This window comes from Thunnus albacares, chromosome 21, assembly GCF_914725855.1.
Source record: "Thunnus albacares chromosome 21, fThuAlb1.1, whole genome shotgun sequence".
NCBI lineage: Eukaryota > Metazoa > Chordata > Actinopteri > Scombriformes > Scombridae > Thunnus > Thunnus albacares.
Genome location: NC_058126.1, coordinates 12,763,545 through 12,781,998, shown reverse-complemented (window position 1 = coordinate 12,781,998; position 18,454 = coordinate 12,763,545). Strand labels below are relative to the sequence as shown.

The 18,454-nt window shown below is 39.2% G+C and overlaps 2 protein-coding genes across 2 annotated transcripts; both read right to left on the bottom strand.

Annotated features, from left to right (window-relative positions):
- Positions 1-500: 500 nt before the first annotated feature.
- klhl40b (kelch-like family member 40b) lies at positions 501-7,888 on the bottom strand. Its single transcript, XM_044339537.1, has 6 exons — positions 6,499-7,888; positions 5,662-5,822; positions 5,466-5,573; positions 5,079-5,264; positions 4,558-4,707; positions 501-4,262 (listed from the first exon to the last, which is right to left on the bottom strand). Exons 1-6 carry the CDS (start codon positions 7,627-7,629, stop codon positions 4,151-4,153), a joined length of 1,848 nt encoding a protein of 615 aa, XP_044195472.1. The 5' UTR covers positions 7,630-7,888; the 3' UTR covers positions 501-4,150.
- Positions 7,889-9,510: 1,622 nt separating this feature from the next.
- hhatlb (hedgehog acyltransferase like, b) lies at positions 9,511-17,822 on the bottom strand. The gene is made up of 12 exons (XM_044340226.1): positions 17,621-17,822; positions 15,943-16,080; positions 13,771-13,838; positions 13,566-13,679; positions 12,640-12,834; positions 12,184-12,393; positions 11,562-11,733; positions 10,712-10,856; positions 10,590-10,625; positions 10,300-10,501; positions 10,070-10,211; positions 9,511-9,984 (listed from the first exon to the last, which is right to left on the bottom strand). Exons 2-12 carry the CDS (start codon positions 16,046-16,048, stop codon positions 9,773-9,775), a joined length of 1,602 nt encoding a protein of 533 aa, XP_044196161.1. The 5' UTR covers positions 16,049-16,080; positions 17,621-17,822; the 3' UTR covers positions 9,511-9,772.
- Between the last annotated feature and the right edge of the window lie 632 nt (positions 17,823-18,454).

Below are 18,454 nucleotides of genomic sequence, written 5' to 3'. Positions count from 1 at the left end.
AAATTGTCATTTTATACTTTTGTGTTAATTGATGAACTTTAGAAGGGGAATTTTTGTTACTGAGACAATGGAATCGATCTGCTCATCTAATTTTCAGCAAGAAAGTCAATGCGAGTATTTCCCAAAATCTTAAACTATTCCTTTTAAATCTGACATTTCAATCAGTTTCTTATCCAGAAAGAGTCTGTGCACTATCAATGCACTCCCGCTCATTTTATCTATAGATAGCCTACTTGTAGTGTAGCATTAACCTGTAAATATTGTGTTTCTTCCTCGTGATTAATTCCTCATGTTTACATTCAGAAAGTCTTTTGAATGTGCCCCCACGTGTGTCTTGGCTGGTACTACCGAAAGTTGGAATTTGTGGACAAGCTTTTGTAAATGTAATAAGCTGTTTTTATTGTTTTATTTAAAAGACGAAATTAAGCACCTTAGTGTAGTCTTATGTCTTAGCTCACCCCCAGTTACATTTCTTAAACTGCCATGGTTAAATGTTTTTGGCCACATTAACTGTTATTTGATAAAGGTACGTTTTCGTTTTTTTTTTTCTTCATGTGTCAAACACATGTTTTGTACTTTGATTTGCTGCTTTTGTACAGGGTCCAGTTTGAGACTGCCCTTTAGACGTAAAGTCTACAGCTGTTGAATTGTTGAATATATTCAAGCTGTGATAAAAATCCAATTTAGCCTTACTGGACAGTAAGTAAGTAAGAAATGAGCTACAGGTGACAAACATAAACGAATCAGACATTTGGTGCAGTTTTTTGGAGGTAACTGCCAACATTTTATACCCAGCTCATCATTTAATGTGGTCATTGGTTAATGTGGGACTGATTGTTGACACAAAGAGGAACAAAGGCAACGTGTCAATGTCACACAAACGACTGTTGCTCTCTTGTGGCAACTTGTTAAACTGCACTCTGTTAAAAATCCTGCACCTTTATAATGCAGGTGAAGTGTCTCTGGTTATCATTGAAGAAGCCCCATTGTACTTTGGGATCACAAGAAAAGGCTAAAAATGTACATACTCTGTATTTTCCCACCTTACTGTTTTGAAAAGCACTAGCCCAAGAGACAATTCTGATATACTGTGGTTATAGTTTGTGATGCGTAATTGTATTTGCCTTATACTTGGAGGGATTTGAATGTTTTTTGTTATGGATATTGATAGTAGATGATGGTAAAGGAGGGGGGATAGTAGTTAATACTACTGATTTATGCACTTTGAATTTGATTGCCACACTAGCCCATAATTTGGGACATGAATTCAGAAACAAGGTGATAATAAAAAGCAGAGATGTCTCCTGGTAAAAAATGATTTCCACAAGTTCCAACATTTCCAGAAAAGTCTAAATCCAAAGGCATGTATTTAATATTGAAATGCGGATGTTGATCCTCGGTTTCAGTCAGTTTCTGTGTGTTATTTGTTCAAGTTTGATCAGAAGTTGTGGTTGGTAAGTGGCAGAGCTGAGCTTGACCTGCGTTTTGTTTCCTAGAATAACTTTATGGATCATTAGCTGCAGTGTGGCAGCGTGCACACCGAGGATAACTCAGCTGTGAGGAGGCGGACGTGTCACCCTGCAGCTCAACTGGTGTTTTCTGTGTTTTCAGTCTGCCTGTTTTGCACTGTGCCGCTCTTTAACAAGTATTTGTGAGCTTTCCTGAGGGTGCATACGGCTATACGGCTGTTTCTGATTGGTTTGTATTCCGATCACTACATTAATCAAGAAAAATTAGTTTTAGGTTTGCTCCATATGGGGCCTAATATGTGACTGTTATATATCATGCGATGAGACATTGTAAAGGAAAGTGTCAGTTGCCAAATCGATTAATTGAAAATATGAATTATTGTGAGCACTTTATACTCCAGTTCAGCTAGTATGGTTTAAAGGCTGATAAAGTTGTTTGAATTGGAAGTTGTTGATGGCAGATGATTTAATTTTCTTTTTATTTAAACATTGAAGATGATAGGAAACCACAAAAATGCAGACTTCGCCAGAAATGTGTCTTTGCCAGGTGTTCAGTCATGTAAAACAACATTTAGACCACAAGGGACATCAGAAATGTTGGTTGAAAAACAGCAAATTTCTACTGTAAGGACCTGCTAAATCAGATTAAAATTTTAGGGTAAGGAGATACAGAAACAATGTAGTATCGATCAAAACTGCATAATATCTACAGTATCTTGTTGGAGATGAATGACACTGAGCAGATTATTTTTTTTAAAGACTGTAATTTATCTAATACATTGATAATAATTTAACAAACTGCTATACAAATGAATCATTTACCATAACTTATCTAATAAATTGTTAATTGATAAACAGTAAAAAAAAAAAAAAAAACAAGGTAATTAATGTAAAGCAAAATTATCTGTTTTAAAGGACTTTATAGGCTATATTAAATATATATTTGCATTTAAAGGAGGTATAAAAAGTTATCTCTATGAAGACTAAATCCTCTCTAGAAAGCAGAATTTGTATTTGTCTTGGATTATTTTGTGAACAAGTCTTCCCTAAATACAACTGCAAAGACGACATCGTCAAAGCAACACTTCACAGAGCCTGGCAGCACCCAAATTCTGAAAAAGACGATAACAAATCATCTTTGTTTAAGTGTAATTGTAAGTGTAAAGTTAAATAGCAGTAAATCTGAGATTCTAGTGACAGAGAAAGGGCAGTTTGCACAGTGTTAAGGAGTCTTATATTCTGGGCAGGTAGGCTTTATGTCTTTTAATTAGCCAAATTCTCCTTTACTGAGGCTAGCAGCCAAAGTCTTGTATTAGATTAGGCAAAGGTGGACCTGCCCTTGTCCTTAAATGAGGGTTTGTCAGAGATTAAGTGGGTGCCATAGTGACTGTGCATTCTGCATTGCAACCGAGGCAAATGTTTGTCACATAATGAAGCATTGAGAATGGAAAGAATGGAAACTGGGATTGCCAGGTTGAGGTCTCTACTTGGACTGCAAGTTTTTGGGTTGACTAGCTGCTAGAGCCGAAGTTGTGTATCCAAAAGGATTTGATTCTGTGGCCTTCAGCTGGAGTAAAAGTGTTGGGAATATTTTAGTTGTAATTAAAGAAATGTGTTGTTCTGTTGAAGAAGTAAAAATGTTTTTGTTTTTTTTAAGAATGGAGGAGCAATTTTGTTTTTGTATTTGCCCTCGTTTTGGGTAAAAACTAGAATATGAAATTGGAAAACATGTTGTTGGTTATTTTGCATGTGAAGGTTTGGCTAGCTGTTCTAATAAAATAAATTTGTTCGATGGTGACATTTCCCCTTTTTGGGCAAAGATATATGTGATGATAACCATAGGCACCAATGCCATAGTCAATTCAAAGATGTATTATCCACATACCCTCTACATTTCCCATACTTACTCATATTGCAGCTGTGTTAAAGAAATCATAATGTGTACTGTTTGCTGATTCTCTACTTTATAATGTAAACACTATGTCTTAGTTAACCCTGGTGTACAAAGACCATGTGTAGGCCGTAGTTGTCAAGTTCAGCTATATTAAAATACTAAAACAGTACAAGGACAATAGTGTCTAGAGGTGCTAATAACATTAGACTGTATTTTCTGTCTTTTATTGTATTATTGACTAGTGTTTACTGTCTGTAACACAGCAGAGCGTAATGAAATCATTTCAATATTAAACAATATAGATATATTATTGCAAATGGAGAAGTGTGCTGTGTTTTTGTTTCTGTGCAGACAAAGTGAAAGTTTTTCAAACTGTTTCATGTTGCTGTCTTGTTCTCCAAAGGCTTCTACATTAAGACTTTGCTGCCACCTGTTGGGAAATGCACAACATCCTGCCAACATACTCAGTGATTATTGAGGATTTTTGTTGGTGTTAAATACTTAAATTTTATTCCATACAGTGCAAAAAAATGTCAGTGGGCTATAGATTGCTTATAGTTTTAAAATCACTGAAACACACATATATAAAAATGTCTTCAATCAAAAAAGAATAGTCTTCCTTATCAAGCCAGAATCACCATTAGACATATAATTAGAACAGTGTAAAAGAAAACAAACTGAACACCAAACAAGATGATTCATGACGTCCTTGGACTCATATGAACTAGTGTTGGAAGTGGTTAACAAGCGCAGATTTCTGATGACAAACAGGGACCAGAGGGGGTTTTTACATCTTGGTGAGACGCAGGGTGTTGAGTCGGACCCCCAGAATAGTGGCTCCTGAGGCATACTGGATCTCTCTGAGGACTCCGATCCACTTCTTCTCCGCCTCATTGTATCTGAAAAGGGGAACAGACATACAGAAAGTTATGAAAGGTAAAACTGGGGCATCCACTGGTTGACTACTAATTGATTAAATATGCACTGGAATTATTTTTAAACACAAATTACAATGTACAATTTTGAGCAAATGGCATATTGGATTAGTATTTAAAAAGCAGACTTTCTATCAACAAGCAGCAATGAAAATTACAAACACAATTTAGCAGATATTTTATCTGAATATTTCCACGTTGCCCAGCCCTAATCAATAAAAGCGTGTGAATGAAAGAACAGTGTGTGATTATGACCCACCTCCAGATGTCATTCATCTCTTTGGGAACAATCTCATCGCTATCCTCCAGAGGCATCATGGCGAAACCTCCCACAGCGTAGAGCGAGCCCAGCAAAGACACCAGGTTGAGAGAGCTACGCTCCTGAGGAAACGCTACAAAGTCTGACCACCTGAAAAATGCATACATATAGAGATACAGCTCAGTAAAGAGGAATACACTCCAGGAGGCCTCAGGTAACTTGATGGGGAAATAATGTTTTCATGGCTGCCTCAAACCTTCATAAGATACATTTTTTAAGCAAGGTAGTAACTTTAATGTTGTGTTTTCCTAAGAAAACTGACTGTTGTGCAAATGTGCATAAACCCACTGAAAGAAAATAATCCAGTAAATTAAATTTCTCTTTAGTGTGATTTCCTTTTTCAGTACAAAAATAGCACAAGCAATCAAATTTGTAATTTTAATATTTAAGGCCACTTGTGGCCAGAGGGATCTAAACAGTCCTTTTGTTGTTCAAACTCTTCGATAATTTGAGGAACTCACTTGTTGGTTGCAATGTCGTACACCTCCACAGAGGCTGTCAGGCCGGTGTCGGTGACTCCTGTTCCCACGTATATTTTGTCTTTATGAACAGTGGCTCCAAATAAAGAACGTGCAGTCTTCATAGGAGCCAGCTCCTTCCATTCAAATCTCTTGGCGTCATACGCACACATCCTCCTCTGACAGTTCCTTTTCACGCAAAACAGACAGACAGAACATAACACCTTTGAGGTCTGCTGTTCCCCAGTGGTCCTCTTTACTTTAATCAAGTAAATAGTGAAAATGTGCAGTGCGCTGATACATTACTGCATCATCAACTTTACATGATGCTTGATCAAAGTTTGAACATGCCACAAATAAATATAAATATTTATCACCCCATATACTCACTTGTTTTCTCCTTTTCCTCCAATCACATAAACAATATCATTGTGGGATATCGTTGCATGTCCATAGACTGGGTAAAGAAGTGGCTCTGACTCACCCCATTTGAAAGATCTATGAGTGAGAAAACAGATGAATTCTTTCACTCACAATCAAAGGTTTCTCTTTCTTATTTGATATCTGAATTTAGACCTGTACTCACTGTCTGTCATAGACCAGAACCGAGTCCAGTGTGTGCTCCTGGTCCTTCAGTTCCCTCCCTCCCATCACGAAGATGGAGTTCTCAGCCTCGGCCAGCCCGAACAGGAAGCGGGGAGACGGGAGAGGAGGCATCCCCAGCCAGTCGGAGCTAATCGGGTCATACTGAGGTCACAGGAGTCAAATGTTTGTGAAGGGGTGAAGTCTGCACCACCTTAATTATACTGTAGTACATGCAGACTGACGCAAATGCACGCATGTAGATGTGCAAACACAACATGCTGCCTAAACCTATTAACATCCAGTTTTCTTCTTCTTATTTCCCCTCAAGTAGCTATAAAGTTGAAAAAAATCATCTTATTCCACACTGTCTGACAGTATCACATGTTTCATCTTGTTCCAACTTCATTCATGTTTATACTGATTGAAATATTCACGTTTTTTATAGTTGCATCTTTGGAAACTTTTCCACTAGAATTTAAAATGAAGCTCCGTGGATTTGAGCAGAGTTTATGCTGACTGACCCACCAGTGGGACACTGGGTTTAAGAGTTTAAAGAATTAAATGCAAATATTGAGCATTTCCAAGCAGTTGGTGGGTTATATTGTTGGGTTACGGTTGTATCACTTTGTAATTTTTAGCAATGTAGGTAAAACAAATATTTATTACTGTGATCCTGCACAAAGATGCTGCAGCACTTACAACAACTTAGAACAACAACTGTACATTTTTAATAATTAAGAATTTAAGAATGGGCTGAGCTGAGATCAGTTTGTGTCATAGCAAATTTTGTGATCTAATTTTTCTCTTTTCTGAATGTTTTATCCTGCACCTCTCCTACCTGTAGGAAGTAAGAGCACAGTGGGTTTTCCTTATTCTGTTCATCAAAGAATAATCCTCCAGCCACAAAGATCTGATTCTCCTTGGTTACGAGGCTGATGTGATTCTTGGGAATCTGTGTGGAGAGCGCCGCTACAAAGCAGTCATTTCCTTTTGGGTCGTAGGCCACTGCACCTTTGTCATTCACCATCAGGATCAGGTCCCTGACAAACATGCCGAATCGCAGGTTATCGTTCAGAATTCCTGGAAGTAAACCTTCCTCCTCTTCCTCTTTATCTTCGTTCTCGCCATCTTTCTGTGCTCCACCGTCCTCCTTCTTGCTTTTGGTTTTTTTAACCTCTGGCATTTTCCCAGCCTGAGCATCCTTAACCATCTGGAGTTTCTGCTGTAACTCAGGATTGGAGCAGATGAATTTGTGTTTCTCCACTTTTTCTTTCATGTAATCCTCAGGGAGCAGACGAAAACGAACGCAATCCAGCAAACCTGGCAGTTCCTTCTCTCTGCTCTCTGTATCTCTGGACACCCAGTTCATCAAAACCTCAAACACTGCCTCCTCTGTGTCTATGTTGAGATTGTCGTTTGATAAAATGGCTGCCAGCTCACTGGGCAGCAGCTGGAGGAACTCCTCATCTCTGGAGATGAGATGGAAGTGCTCGCAGGCATAGTTTCGGGCAGAAACAGCCAACCTGGGACAGTCCAGCATCAGGCCAAGCCTGAAGACAGCCAGACAGTTGCTGAGGCTCAGACGCTTCTGTAGGAAAGACACACATACAGTGAAAATAGAGGGAATCTGGTAAATGTTGGCCACAGCAAAGATGTCCTGAACGTTCTGCTCCGTCACATTGATTTTGGAGGTGTACAGGTACTTCAGGATCAGCCCCATGACACCAGGCTCCACATCTTCCAAGACAATCTCTCTCTTCTTGCTCTCTTCCAGGTCAGACAGAAAGATGGAGCGGAAGTAAGAGCTGCAGGCACACAGGACCAGCCGGTGGCAGGGGAACTCCTTGTCTTTGATCTTCAGCACACAGTCGACCAGCTTCTCATTCTCCAGCAGGTCACACAGGCCGTCCTGGAGCAGCGTCTGCTGGTACATCCTGGGCTCGTCCATGGGGTTTATAGGTAGAGCCATTGTTCCTGGCGGAGGGGGAGTTTGAAGAGCCTTCCTGGGGCTGCAAATCAAACAAAAGTTGTTCCTTTATGGATCTTCTTTCTACAGTAAAGTTGTACTTGTTCCTAGCCTGGAAAGAGGAGGCAGAGGCACAGTCAGTCTGCTATTAGCCCACACCAGCTGTACCCACGGGACAGCCCACTTCCTCAGCTGTCCTGACCCTTCAACTGAGCTCCAACTGGTAGGTTATTTATAGTCTGGGTGCTTGCTGTGGAGCTATGGGCTTCATTCTGGAACATGAAATGCAATATCCACACTTCAATCCCCTTTCCCCACCTCTAAACCCACCCCCTATACTCCTTGCCCAGTCCCCAGCTACATCCACCCACTCTCAGACAGCTGACACATTGCTTCATGGGAAATATGTCCGTCCTGAGTCAGAGTCAATCTAGAGTAGACTGGTTAAGAGACTGCCCCCTTAGAGTCGTCATAGCTACAATGTCACAGTGTCATTTTGTTATATTACCACATTTACATTATATTCACACCCCTGTAAGAGCTTATATAAAAAATATTGTAACTTCATTGTAATTTTGTCCCTACACACACACTACTAGTGTTCTCATTGAGCTCAGATTGTTATCGTAAAATGGGTGAATTGTGGAACATAAGGATTGTCTTGTTTTGGGGTGGATTTTACTGTAAATTAAAGCATAACACTTATCATTACTTGTCACTATTTTGATGTGTTGACTTTGCATTGCAAAGAGTGATTGTAAAATAACCTTCAGTGCAATGTCACCACTGTAAAAAAAAGATTGATATTTAGAATCTAACTTTTTTCATTCAGGGTGGGTCCGAGTTCAAGGAGTGCTTCAGTGATTTAGATTTGCACTTCCATAAAACTCAGGGAGTCCCTGCTGTGGGTCAAGCTGTAAAAATAATGGATCTTACAATTTCCATTATCCAACTCGATAGTGTTTTTCATTAGACCCTCCCTGCCAGGTAAACAACATGTCCTTCAAACTTCACACTCCCAGTTTGTAACATGTCCTTTCTGTCAGAGGCAAAGTTTTTATGAAAGACATAGACATTTATGAAGAGATTATGGAAAATATGCTATGAAGCCAGGCCTGTTAGCTTAGCTTAGCATAAAGACTGGAAACAGTGGGAAACAGCTAGCTTAGCCTTTTTTTTTAACCTTTGGACAGAGCCCGGCTAGCTGTTTCCCCATTTCAAGTCTATGACTAGTTTAATATTGAACAGACAAACATGAGAGAGGTGTATTTTTCTCATCTAACTCTCAGCAAGAAAACAAATTAGCATATTTCCCAAAATGTATTACTATTCCCATAAAAACTGAAATCTCTAGCCCGAGCCAAGATAACTCCTGATCTGGATTATTTACTCAGACCTGACAAAGCTCCTGTTTTTGAGTGATGAGTAAACTGATCTGCATGTGTAAAATCCTAAGAACTAGATTTGGTCTTTTAATATGGTATCTAATGGAGGCTTGTTTGAATTCAAGTAAAACCAAACAACTTCTGATGAAACAAATGTCCCTAGTGTCCTTTGTAGACATACAGTTGTCACACCAGTGTGTCAAAAAAAGAGAAAAATACTTCTTCTTTGACATCAATAAACACCTTTTATCGCACTGCTCAGGTCCATGCGGTGATTCACCATAGGTGTGACTGCAGCCGTTCACTGGACAGAGTTAAAAGTGTTTCCAGTGAGGAGGCATCGACCAGGAATTAAGCTGCGAACTGCTGATGTAACGCTACAGAAATACCTTGCAGCCCTCATGACAAGACTCAACACTGACTGACTCACACGGTGTAAAAAGCCCCTCTCTAATTCAAACATCTGAAAGGTCAAAAACTCTCCCTAAAGACACAGAACAAGTTTGAACAAATCTTTGCAGTTTATTTTTTTGCATTAATGACAGAGGTTTCAGAAAAAATGTAGTTTTGAGTAAATGTGTTTCATTAAGGTCTATTTTTTCTCTTGGTTGGTAAACAGTTGGTAAACTTTATTTACAGTTAATGCTGTTTTATACATCAGCAGAAACAGAGCATCCATTCAAAAGTCACATTATAAAATCTAGACTGGTGATAACACTGTGATAACGCTACTTTGGCTGCATATATCCTACAGCTGATATCTACTCTGCTTTTTCCTTGCTGGGATCTGCGACAGGCTGAGCGGCAGCGGGTGCAGGTGCAGAGGTGGTTGTGCTGCTGGCGGCGGTCGGAGGGGGTGCAGGAGGGAGAGGATCAGGGTCATCGATAAGGGCCTGTCTCCTCTCTCTCTCCTTGATCACTTGGATCAGGCAGTAGGTCACGAACATGACGATGATGGTGGTTATGGGGAAGCCTGGGGAGGTAAGGAGACCAATAACTTCGCTGTTAATACAATCATTAAACAAATGTACATGTTTTCAAAGTGAAAAACCAATCACCTTTGAGGAGCAGTCGTTTGGCAACCAACTTGGCAAAGTCTAAACTGTTCAAGGCCAGGATGTTGAACAGCACAATGCACCAGAAGTTGAAAGTATTGAAGATGCCTCTGATCCGGCGGGACATCGCTTCTGACATCGCCATCTGTAAACAAACAATTTTTTTAATCATCAAAGTGCCATTTTGTGTCAAAATCCTAACCAAAGCATGAAGACAACCTCCACTAACTAACCTCAAAAGAAGCAAAAGGCTCCATGGAGAAGAACTTGGCGGCCCAAAGCTCAAAGTTGAGGCCGAAACAGTTAAAGAAAGCCCAGATCAGCACCACCTCGCAGGGTCCCAGCCAGAGCATGGTGACGCCGAAGGTGCAGAGCGTGGCCACCAGCTCCTTAACCACATTCTCATGCTTTCCACCCAGGTGATCATACACGTACCTGTGGATAAGGACACAGGATCACAACTTCTACATTTTTCAGCATTGACAAAACTATTTTAATTCAGTGATCTTTCTGACACACTCACTTGCACAACCAGTCGTTGATTCCTCTGTCAAAGTGGCTGCAAGGAGAAAAACATCAAGAGCAGGTTTAGTTTTACAGTATAGTGCATCTGGTAGTTATCACATGAGATTGGGGTTAACTCACGTTTCGGCAAACACATAGAGCATTGTGATGCATTTTGGTGGCTTGGGCGGGTCCAAATGATCCAGTCTGGACACTGTATTGATAACTCCAAACATGGCAGCTGCTTTTACCCAGTCATACACCAGGTTAAAGTAAGCCAGACCCACTGGAAACAATGCAGTAGTTCTGAAGTTAAATTATTTTCATTTGAATTAACTCATCAACTGCAATAATAACAGTCGCATGATACCAGAGCTGCAACAATCAATTAATCGTCAACTATTTTGATAATCGATTAATCATTTTTAGTAATGTTTTAAGAAAAAAAGTCCAAAACCTCTGGTTCCAGCCTCTCAAATGTGAATATTTTCTGTTTTCTTTGCTCTTCTATGACAGTAAACTGAATATCTTTGAGTTGTGGACTGTTGGTCGGGACAAAACAAGTAATTAGAGGGCATCATATTGGGCCTTAGGAATCAGTAGTCGACATTTTTCACCATTTACTGACATTTCATAGACGATTGACTAATCAGTTAATCATGAAAATAATTGACAGATTAATTGCTAATGAAAATAATCATTACATGACACACAAATTTTTTCAGAGAACGTTACCAACCAGCAGTGTTGATATTGGCTCTTAATCTAATCTCTATGCAACCCTGCAGCCAAAGCATTGGCTGTTAAGTCTTCTTTGTGAGTTTTTTTTTTCTCAATAAGATGGATATAATAATCCTCTCAAGTCTAAATACTGTCTCCAGATTTGAGCTGGAGAAAAACAGTAGTGGCCTTAAGCCCATTTGAAAGTAATTCAAAATCTATTTTAACAGTCAAAATACTGAAGGGGGAATTTCAGAGTGGTGGTACAGACCTAGAGCCCAGTCAGAGAGGTGCTTCAGCAGCTTCATGTCAGTGGGGATGGCGAGGATGTACATGAAATGGAAGAGGCCCTCCACCACAATGATGATCCCCAGGTGGATCAGGCCCTGCAGACTGATGTTCCACATCTCCCGCTCTTTCCTGGTCAGGTCTGACTTGTTGGCCTGCAGAGGGCAGCAGACACACATGACCAAGACCAGTCAGAGCTCTGTAACCTCCACACTGCCTCTCTGCTGCACATCTTCACATACTGGACACATCTCGAGTATCAGACTGATATTGTCATAGATTCTGAAATAAACTGAGCATTGATGTCTACTGAATCTTTCCTTTGCATAAGCACAGCAGTCAGGATAACTTCAACTGCATTTTTCCACTAATTTATTCCCACATTATTTCTAAATTGTCAAATTTCTTTCATTTATTTCAATGAATAACCACGAGAAAACATCCAGCTGCTCTAAAAAAAAGCAGGGTAATGGGATAGCCTTTGGTTGGCAGGGAACCACTTCTCTAACAATACAATACCTCCCACAGTGCATTAAATTTAGAACCAGCAATGCCTCGTGCTGCCGCATGACAGGAAATAATAGCAAGAATTTGGTTTAACTCACTTGAACATAGAATTTATCAAAGGTCATGATGGGCCCGAAATAGAAGAACGGGAGGTAGAAGTTGTACTTGAGCAGCTCCAGGATGTTGTAGTTTCCATCTTTTCGTTCACAATTCTCCAGAGCAAAGCTCATACAGCGCATGATGGTAAAACCACAACCTCCATAGAACAGAATATGACGCAGCTCAAAGTCCCCCTCCACAAAACCTGCCTACACGGAGCAGAGACAGAGAAAAAAACAATAACAGAGACAGATGCAAATCGGTTACAACAAATCTCTTCTTGCTTCGTAATCAAGAAATCTAGTCAATGTGTTATGCTTTTTTTTTTAACCCACTTATTCTGCTGTTTCATTCGTCGCTTTCTGACAGTAGAAATGTATCCACACCAAATATATTTTCACCAAAATCTCCGGCCTTGTGTAATTACTTCCTCTAATATGTAGCCATCAGTTTACCTGCCAGGACACGAAAGGTTCACACTTGAATGTAGCGAGAGTACAAAGACCAGTGGCAAAGCAAAGCCAGCGGATTTTCACTAAGGAGATGCTGTAGAGCAGAATACAGTGTGACAGGATGAGGGTGACGTAGGTCCAACCCATACTGGTCCATACAGCCAGGAGCCCGTACACCAAGTACACCAAGGACCTGTACTGTGGGAGAGAAGAACAGGGTCACTATACAAACATTCAGTCAACTGTAATGATGCAGCTGAGGGGTTCAGATTTGTGTCTGGCTTTGGATTTGTAGATTGTGAATGTAAATTACTCCACAATACTGCAGACAATAACAAAACTATAAAGAAACACCTTTACAATTTGCCATATTGATAGAAAATGTCTATCATCAGACTTTATGATTGCATTCTAGCATCAACCAACACTTCACACAAAGCAACACATTTAGTTAAAGGGTTGACTTTTGCCCTGAGACTCTGCTGACACATGACATGCGGTCCAATGATGTTATCCAAACCAAACTGGCATAACTGATCTGACTAAATATAGAACTGCATTTCTGTTTGTTGCTCGTTCATTCTTCGTCTGCGCAGTCATCCCTCCATCTGATTCTCTTCTGTGACTTTTTTTTTTCCACTTGGTGTGGTTCATCATTCATCATCTGCTGTTTGGTTAATGATATAAAAAGCTACTGTGCAATGTTGTAAAAATAGATGACTAAGTATTCATAGTTCACAGCAGAACAGAGAGAGAAATCCATCACAGCAGACAACCTCATTGTTTCTTCCACCTTGTTTCATATTATAGACACACAACAGATCATAACAGCCGTAGATGGATATTACATCATTTCTTTGCATCTTATCTTACATTACTCTTCCGAGCTCAATCAGTCAATTAATCAATGAATCAGTCAGTGGAAGCACCTGTGGAGCCAGCATGGTGCAGATCTTGGCGAACAGCACATGTCCAGAGAGAGCAAACAGGATGTGCTCTCTGAATGTGGAAAACCACATCATCCACTCAAAATCAGTCGTATCCTGTAAATCAATGAGCAAAAAAAAAAACTAAAATTAGAAAAATGTATGCAACAACAATATGATTTTTAAAGAACTATGAATGTTGTCTCACCATTTTTCTCCCAAAGTAGTACCATCCTGGCTTCACGTTGGTTTTGAATGTCTTTCGGTTTACATTGGCTGGAATAAGAAAGGATAAAAGAAGATGAGAAAGAAAATCTATTTCGGATTTAAATATCAAAATGAATTTCACGAACTCATCTGCAAAATAAAGCTTTACAAGACATAAACATTCGACCACCTGTTATCACGTGACCATGTCCATACTAAGGTGGTGTGATGGCAAGTGAGCTATCGTCAGGACAACAACTGTGAGATGTGGATGAAAGATCTGGATGTAACTACTGAGTTCAACATCAGTATAAGCATACATACATTTACATTTAATATAATAGCAAAGGTTTCAGTTTATATATGTTTTTAGTTCATATTCTATTTGTTTCTTTGTCCTTGAGAGCAGATGTGAAAGAGTTTGTTACAAGTGACACTGAAACTCACAATAAATGCAGGGCCTATTTTCTTCCTCTGCTCTGTGGTATTAATACTGACACTTGATCTCCTCTGCGTGGTCTGCATAGCTGCAACTCTTCACCCTCACACAGTGACACTGTCCCTACATGTATACTGCACATTGTGTCGTCTGTATGTGACTACACTACAGGAGGCGTAAGATATAACTTATCTTATGAGTCTGGATCCCAGTAGAGCTTCAGTGTTTGTTTTGTGTAATTCTACTTTCACTCAAATTGATTTGATGAAGTTTTGCTCTTGTGTACCTTTGGAAAAGAAAGCATTACAGAGCTGTCTACAGTTGCACTGTTATGGTGCAATCAGGATTTAACTGATGAAGATCATCATCTATGCCAGAGATATGCTGATAATTTAGGAACAGTGTCACATAAAATCTGCAATATCTTTTTTTTTGCCACAAAGAGGAGAAACACACTTTTAACACATACTTATGTATATATTATAACCTTTGATATGGGAGATTTATAGCACTCAGTTGCCTTTTTACACATCCAGCAGACATGATGCAACATTAAAATTATGTGGAGTCAAAGTGGCTACCAGATTAATTTAAGTACAATATTCATTTCCCTTTTAGTTCTGTTTTCCTCTCTGCAAACTCCTGAGGGAAATATCTGGCTCTTAAGCTGCTGAATGCTCCACTACACCATGTTCACCAGCTGATTACTACAATACCACAATACTATAAAGCCACTACATATATACGGTCCACCCACACAGGATTTCCACTTTATTTCCTGACTAGATTTCTTGTGCAGACTGTACTTGATTTGCATCTCCTTCACAAGTGTTTTGCTGCACTGTGTGTATTTGTTTATGGAGTTTGGTGACATCACGTTATTTAAATGACCTGTGCTCAGGTTGAAGTTAGGCAGTCTTAGGCAATCAGCCAGAATAATTGAACACACCTGTGTCAGTGTGCAAACAAACCAAATTTAAGGGACCCAAATCAAAAGTGTTAAAAAAGACATTAAATAATACATAACTGTTGGACGCTCAAATATCAATATTGGTGCTAGCCTCAGAAATCCAGTATCAGTTGGATTTTAATGCTAAATAAACAGCCTTTAAAGGATTATTTAAAGGCTTTTGCTACTACTAATCCCATAAAAAGACCAAAACCAATACTTTCTGACTCCTCCAAACTGTCTGTAGCTTTCAGCCCCAAGACCATTGTTGTCTACAGAAGACAAATATCCTTAGAAATCCAAATATGTGCTTTCATTTCTCAAAAAAGAAAAAAAGTCCAGATAATGTCCTTAAACCACTGGGCATTGTAGTTTTTAGCAAACACTATTTAAACATAGGTACATTTTTATTAGAGTCATTACAGTATTTTCATCTGCAAATTAATACACATTTAGTGCTCTATTGTATTTACTGCAGCAGGACAATGTATATGGAATTGACTCATAGTAAACTACTGTGTCCATGTTCATTATTTGGTCTTTCCATGGGATTTGTTGTAAGTAAGAAAAATATAGAATATGACCAGAAATGTTCTTTAATGAAAGTAGTCTTAAAATGGTTTGATTTATCTCTTTTACTTCAGTAGTTTTCAACACACGTGATTAGACTTTTACTAGTCAGACTGGTTTGAGAGTTAACAATCTCTACTTGAGTGTGATATTCTACTACTCACCTGTAACCTATTTGTGTATGTGTATATGTGTGTGTGACTCCTCATACTCACAACTGGACACCTCAAAGATCCAGCTGGTGGCCCAGAACATGGCCAGACACAGCACCATGTGGTAGAAATAGATCTCATACTTGGGAAGTGCAGCTTTGATCCCCATGATGACAGTGACAGGAAGAGCTCTGGAGGCTCCTGAACACACAACCCCAGAGCAGTTAACACTTTATCTGTACAACAGGTTCTACCTCTGATATGACACCTCAGGGCTTCCTTATCGTCGCCTACAAATAAGAAACATATCCTGATGGTTCACTCAGTGGTCATCACCTCCTCACTTTGTCTCATCATATGTTTGATTCTGACCTCTTCAATCACACTCACTACATGAGGAGGAAGGGCACAAAATAGTGATTAACATACAGTACAGTCTTGAACCAGTGGCTGTAACACTGGAAAGTAGAAGGAAGGTGCAGCGTTGCTATTTAAGCGTTTGAATGAGAGACATCTGTTTCAACTGTAACTAAAGATAGACTTCTCGACTCCTCAGTCATTTTTGATTCAGGTCAGCATCACGTGTGAACGAAACTGTATTTGCTGTGACAGATTATCAAAAGGGGAAAGTAACAAACAACATTAAGTTCCTGTGGTATTGTAAGTACTTTACGTGAGGACCAGTATTAGTGCTTTTGAGTAAAATTTCCTTTCTGTGAGACTTTATATTTGATTTTGCTTGTTTTACTAGTATTTTCACATTGCAGCATTTTAAATATTGATATCTTGTACCTGAATACATGTACCAATACCTCCCTGTAAAAATACTTACAAGTAAAAGTGCTGCTTTCCAAATTAGAAGATGGTACACATTAATTAGTACATTCTAATCAAAGCATCAGAAGTAAAAGTACTCATTTAAATTACTTATACTGCTGGATACTGTACCGTGTACGATTACCGTTTAATCTATACAGTAACATTTTATAGGCTCATCATATGTTTTTCTATTTAAAAAATGCAAAGCACTTAGTTACTATGGCTGTCAAATAAATGTAGTGGAGTAAAAAGTACACTATGAAATGCAATGGAGAAGAAAATTAAAGTAACATTAAATGGAAATACTCAAATTAAATACCTCAAATCTGTACTTAAGCAGTTTTGCTGCTTCTACATACTGCTTAAGCCAAATAGTGACACAGTGCAGCTGTGTGGCTTTATTTTCTGCTCTGTAACATAAGAACCTTTTATCTATAACATTCATTAGATATCAGATCCATCCAGAATAATTTAGTATCTTGTGATGTGCAAATCTTTTGCGAATGGTTGTGTTCAAGCACTATCATTAAGGAATTTTATCTGCCAGAGTTTCTTGACAAATTTCCTATTTATCAAGGAAAGAACAGCGGAGGGCAAAGGTGCAAGTTTCCACTGATTAGAATCCAGAGAGGTAAAGACATCAACAAAGTGCAGCTGCCTGCTATTTTTACCCCAACAACCTCTCTGCGATGCATTTGTTCAGAAGCTCTTATGTTCTCCTGTGCTGAGTTCCCCCCCAAAAAATATTTATATATGTTTTTGAAATGTAAAAAACAAAACCATTCAAGCACTTGTGAGTGAAATATTTTTAGTCGCATTAAAAGTTTTCTATTCACACTGTCTGACTAAGATGCCTGCTGTTGAAATGCCACACGGTCATGCACTTCAGTTCGTCCTCCGCAGCACCTGTTGTGATACTGACCTTGAACGCAGCAGTTGCGAGTCGGAAGAAGTTGCTAAACAAAAGCTTTCAATTCTCAAATACGGATTAAAATGTCATATTTAAAAAAAAAAAACAAAAAAAACAAAAACGTGTAAGTTAATGTAAACTAGTATATCTGTTGTGCATCTGCAGGGCGCAGGCGGGCTGCGGGTCCCTCTGGCTCCCTGAGAGGGAGCTGCCACCGGTTAAAGGTGACTTGATGTATTTATACTTTGACCACTGACACAGAGGGGGCGGCACAAGAGGGCTGCTAAACCAGTATAATAGGCTGTAAACCTCATACACTGAGAGTCTATAGAGTCTCCTATCTTGGCATGTTATAACACGCCAACTTTCCTGAATGATGCAGCAGAGGGTGCCTAAACAAAACAATGCAGGTACAGGTTTATTATGTGCTGAGTCTCATCATGAGGCAAATCACATAAAACATCAAGCTGTATTTAGCTGTAATTATATGCAAAACCCCCAAAACAACACTACAGTCTAGAGTAATTGTTACATGTGTTTATGTGTGCATTGTGATTGACTGGGTTTGCCTGTTTTTCTTTTCTAGATTTTGTGAATTTATTTTACATTTTTAAACTAAAAGGCCTCTTCTATCTTCTTTTCTCTTGTCACTATTTTCCATATTCCTGGTTGCCAGATCTGTTTTGGGAGGGTCTAAGCCTGTTGCAATTTTGAGCTGCAGCCAAGCGTCCATGCCTCACATTCTACAATGCGCACTGAGCTGTGAAACAACATGCAGTGCCTTCTACTGACAACATCACAAAATACAATACAGAGAAGTCTGTTGGTAACATCATGGCTGCAGCC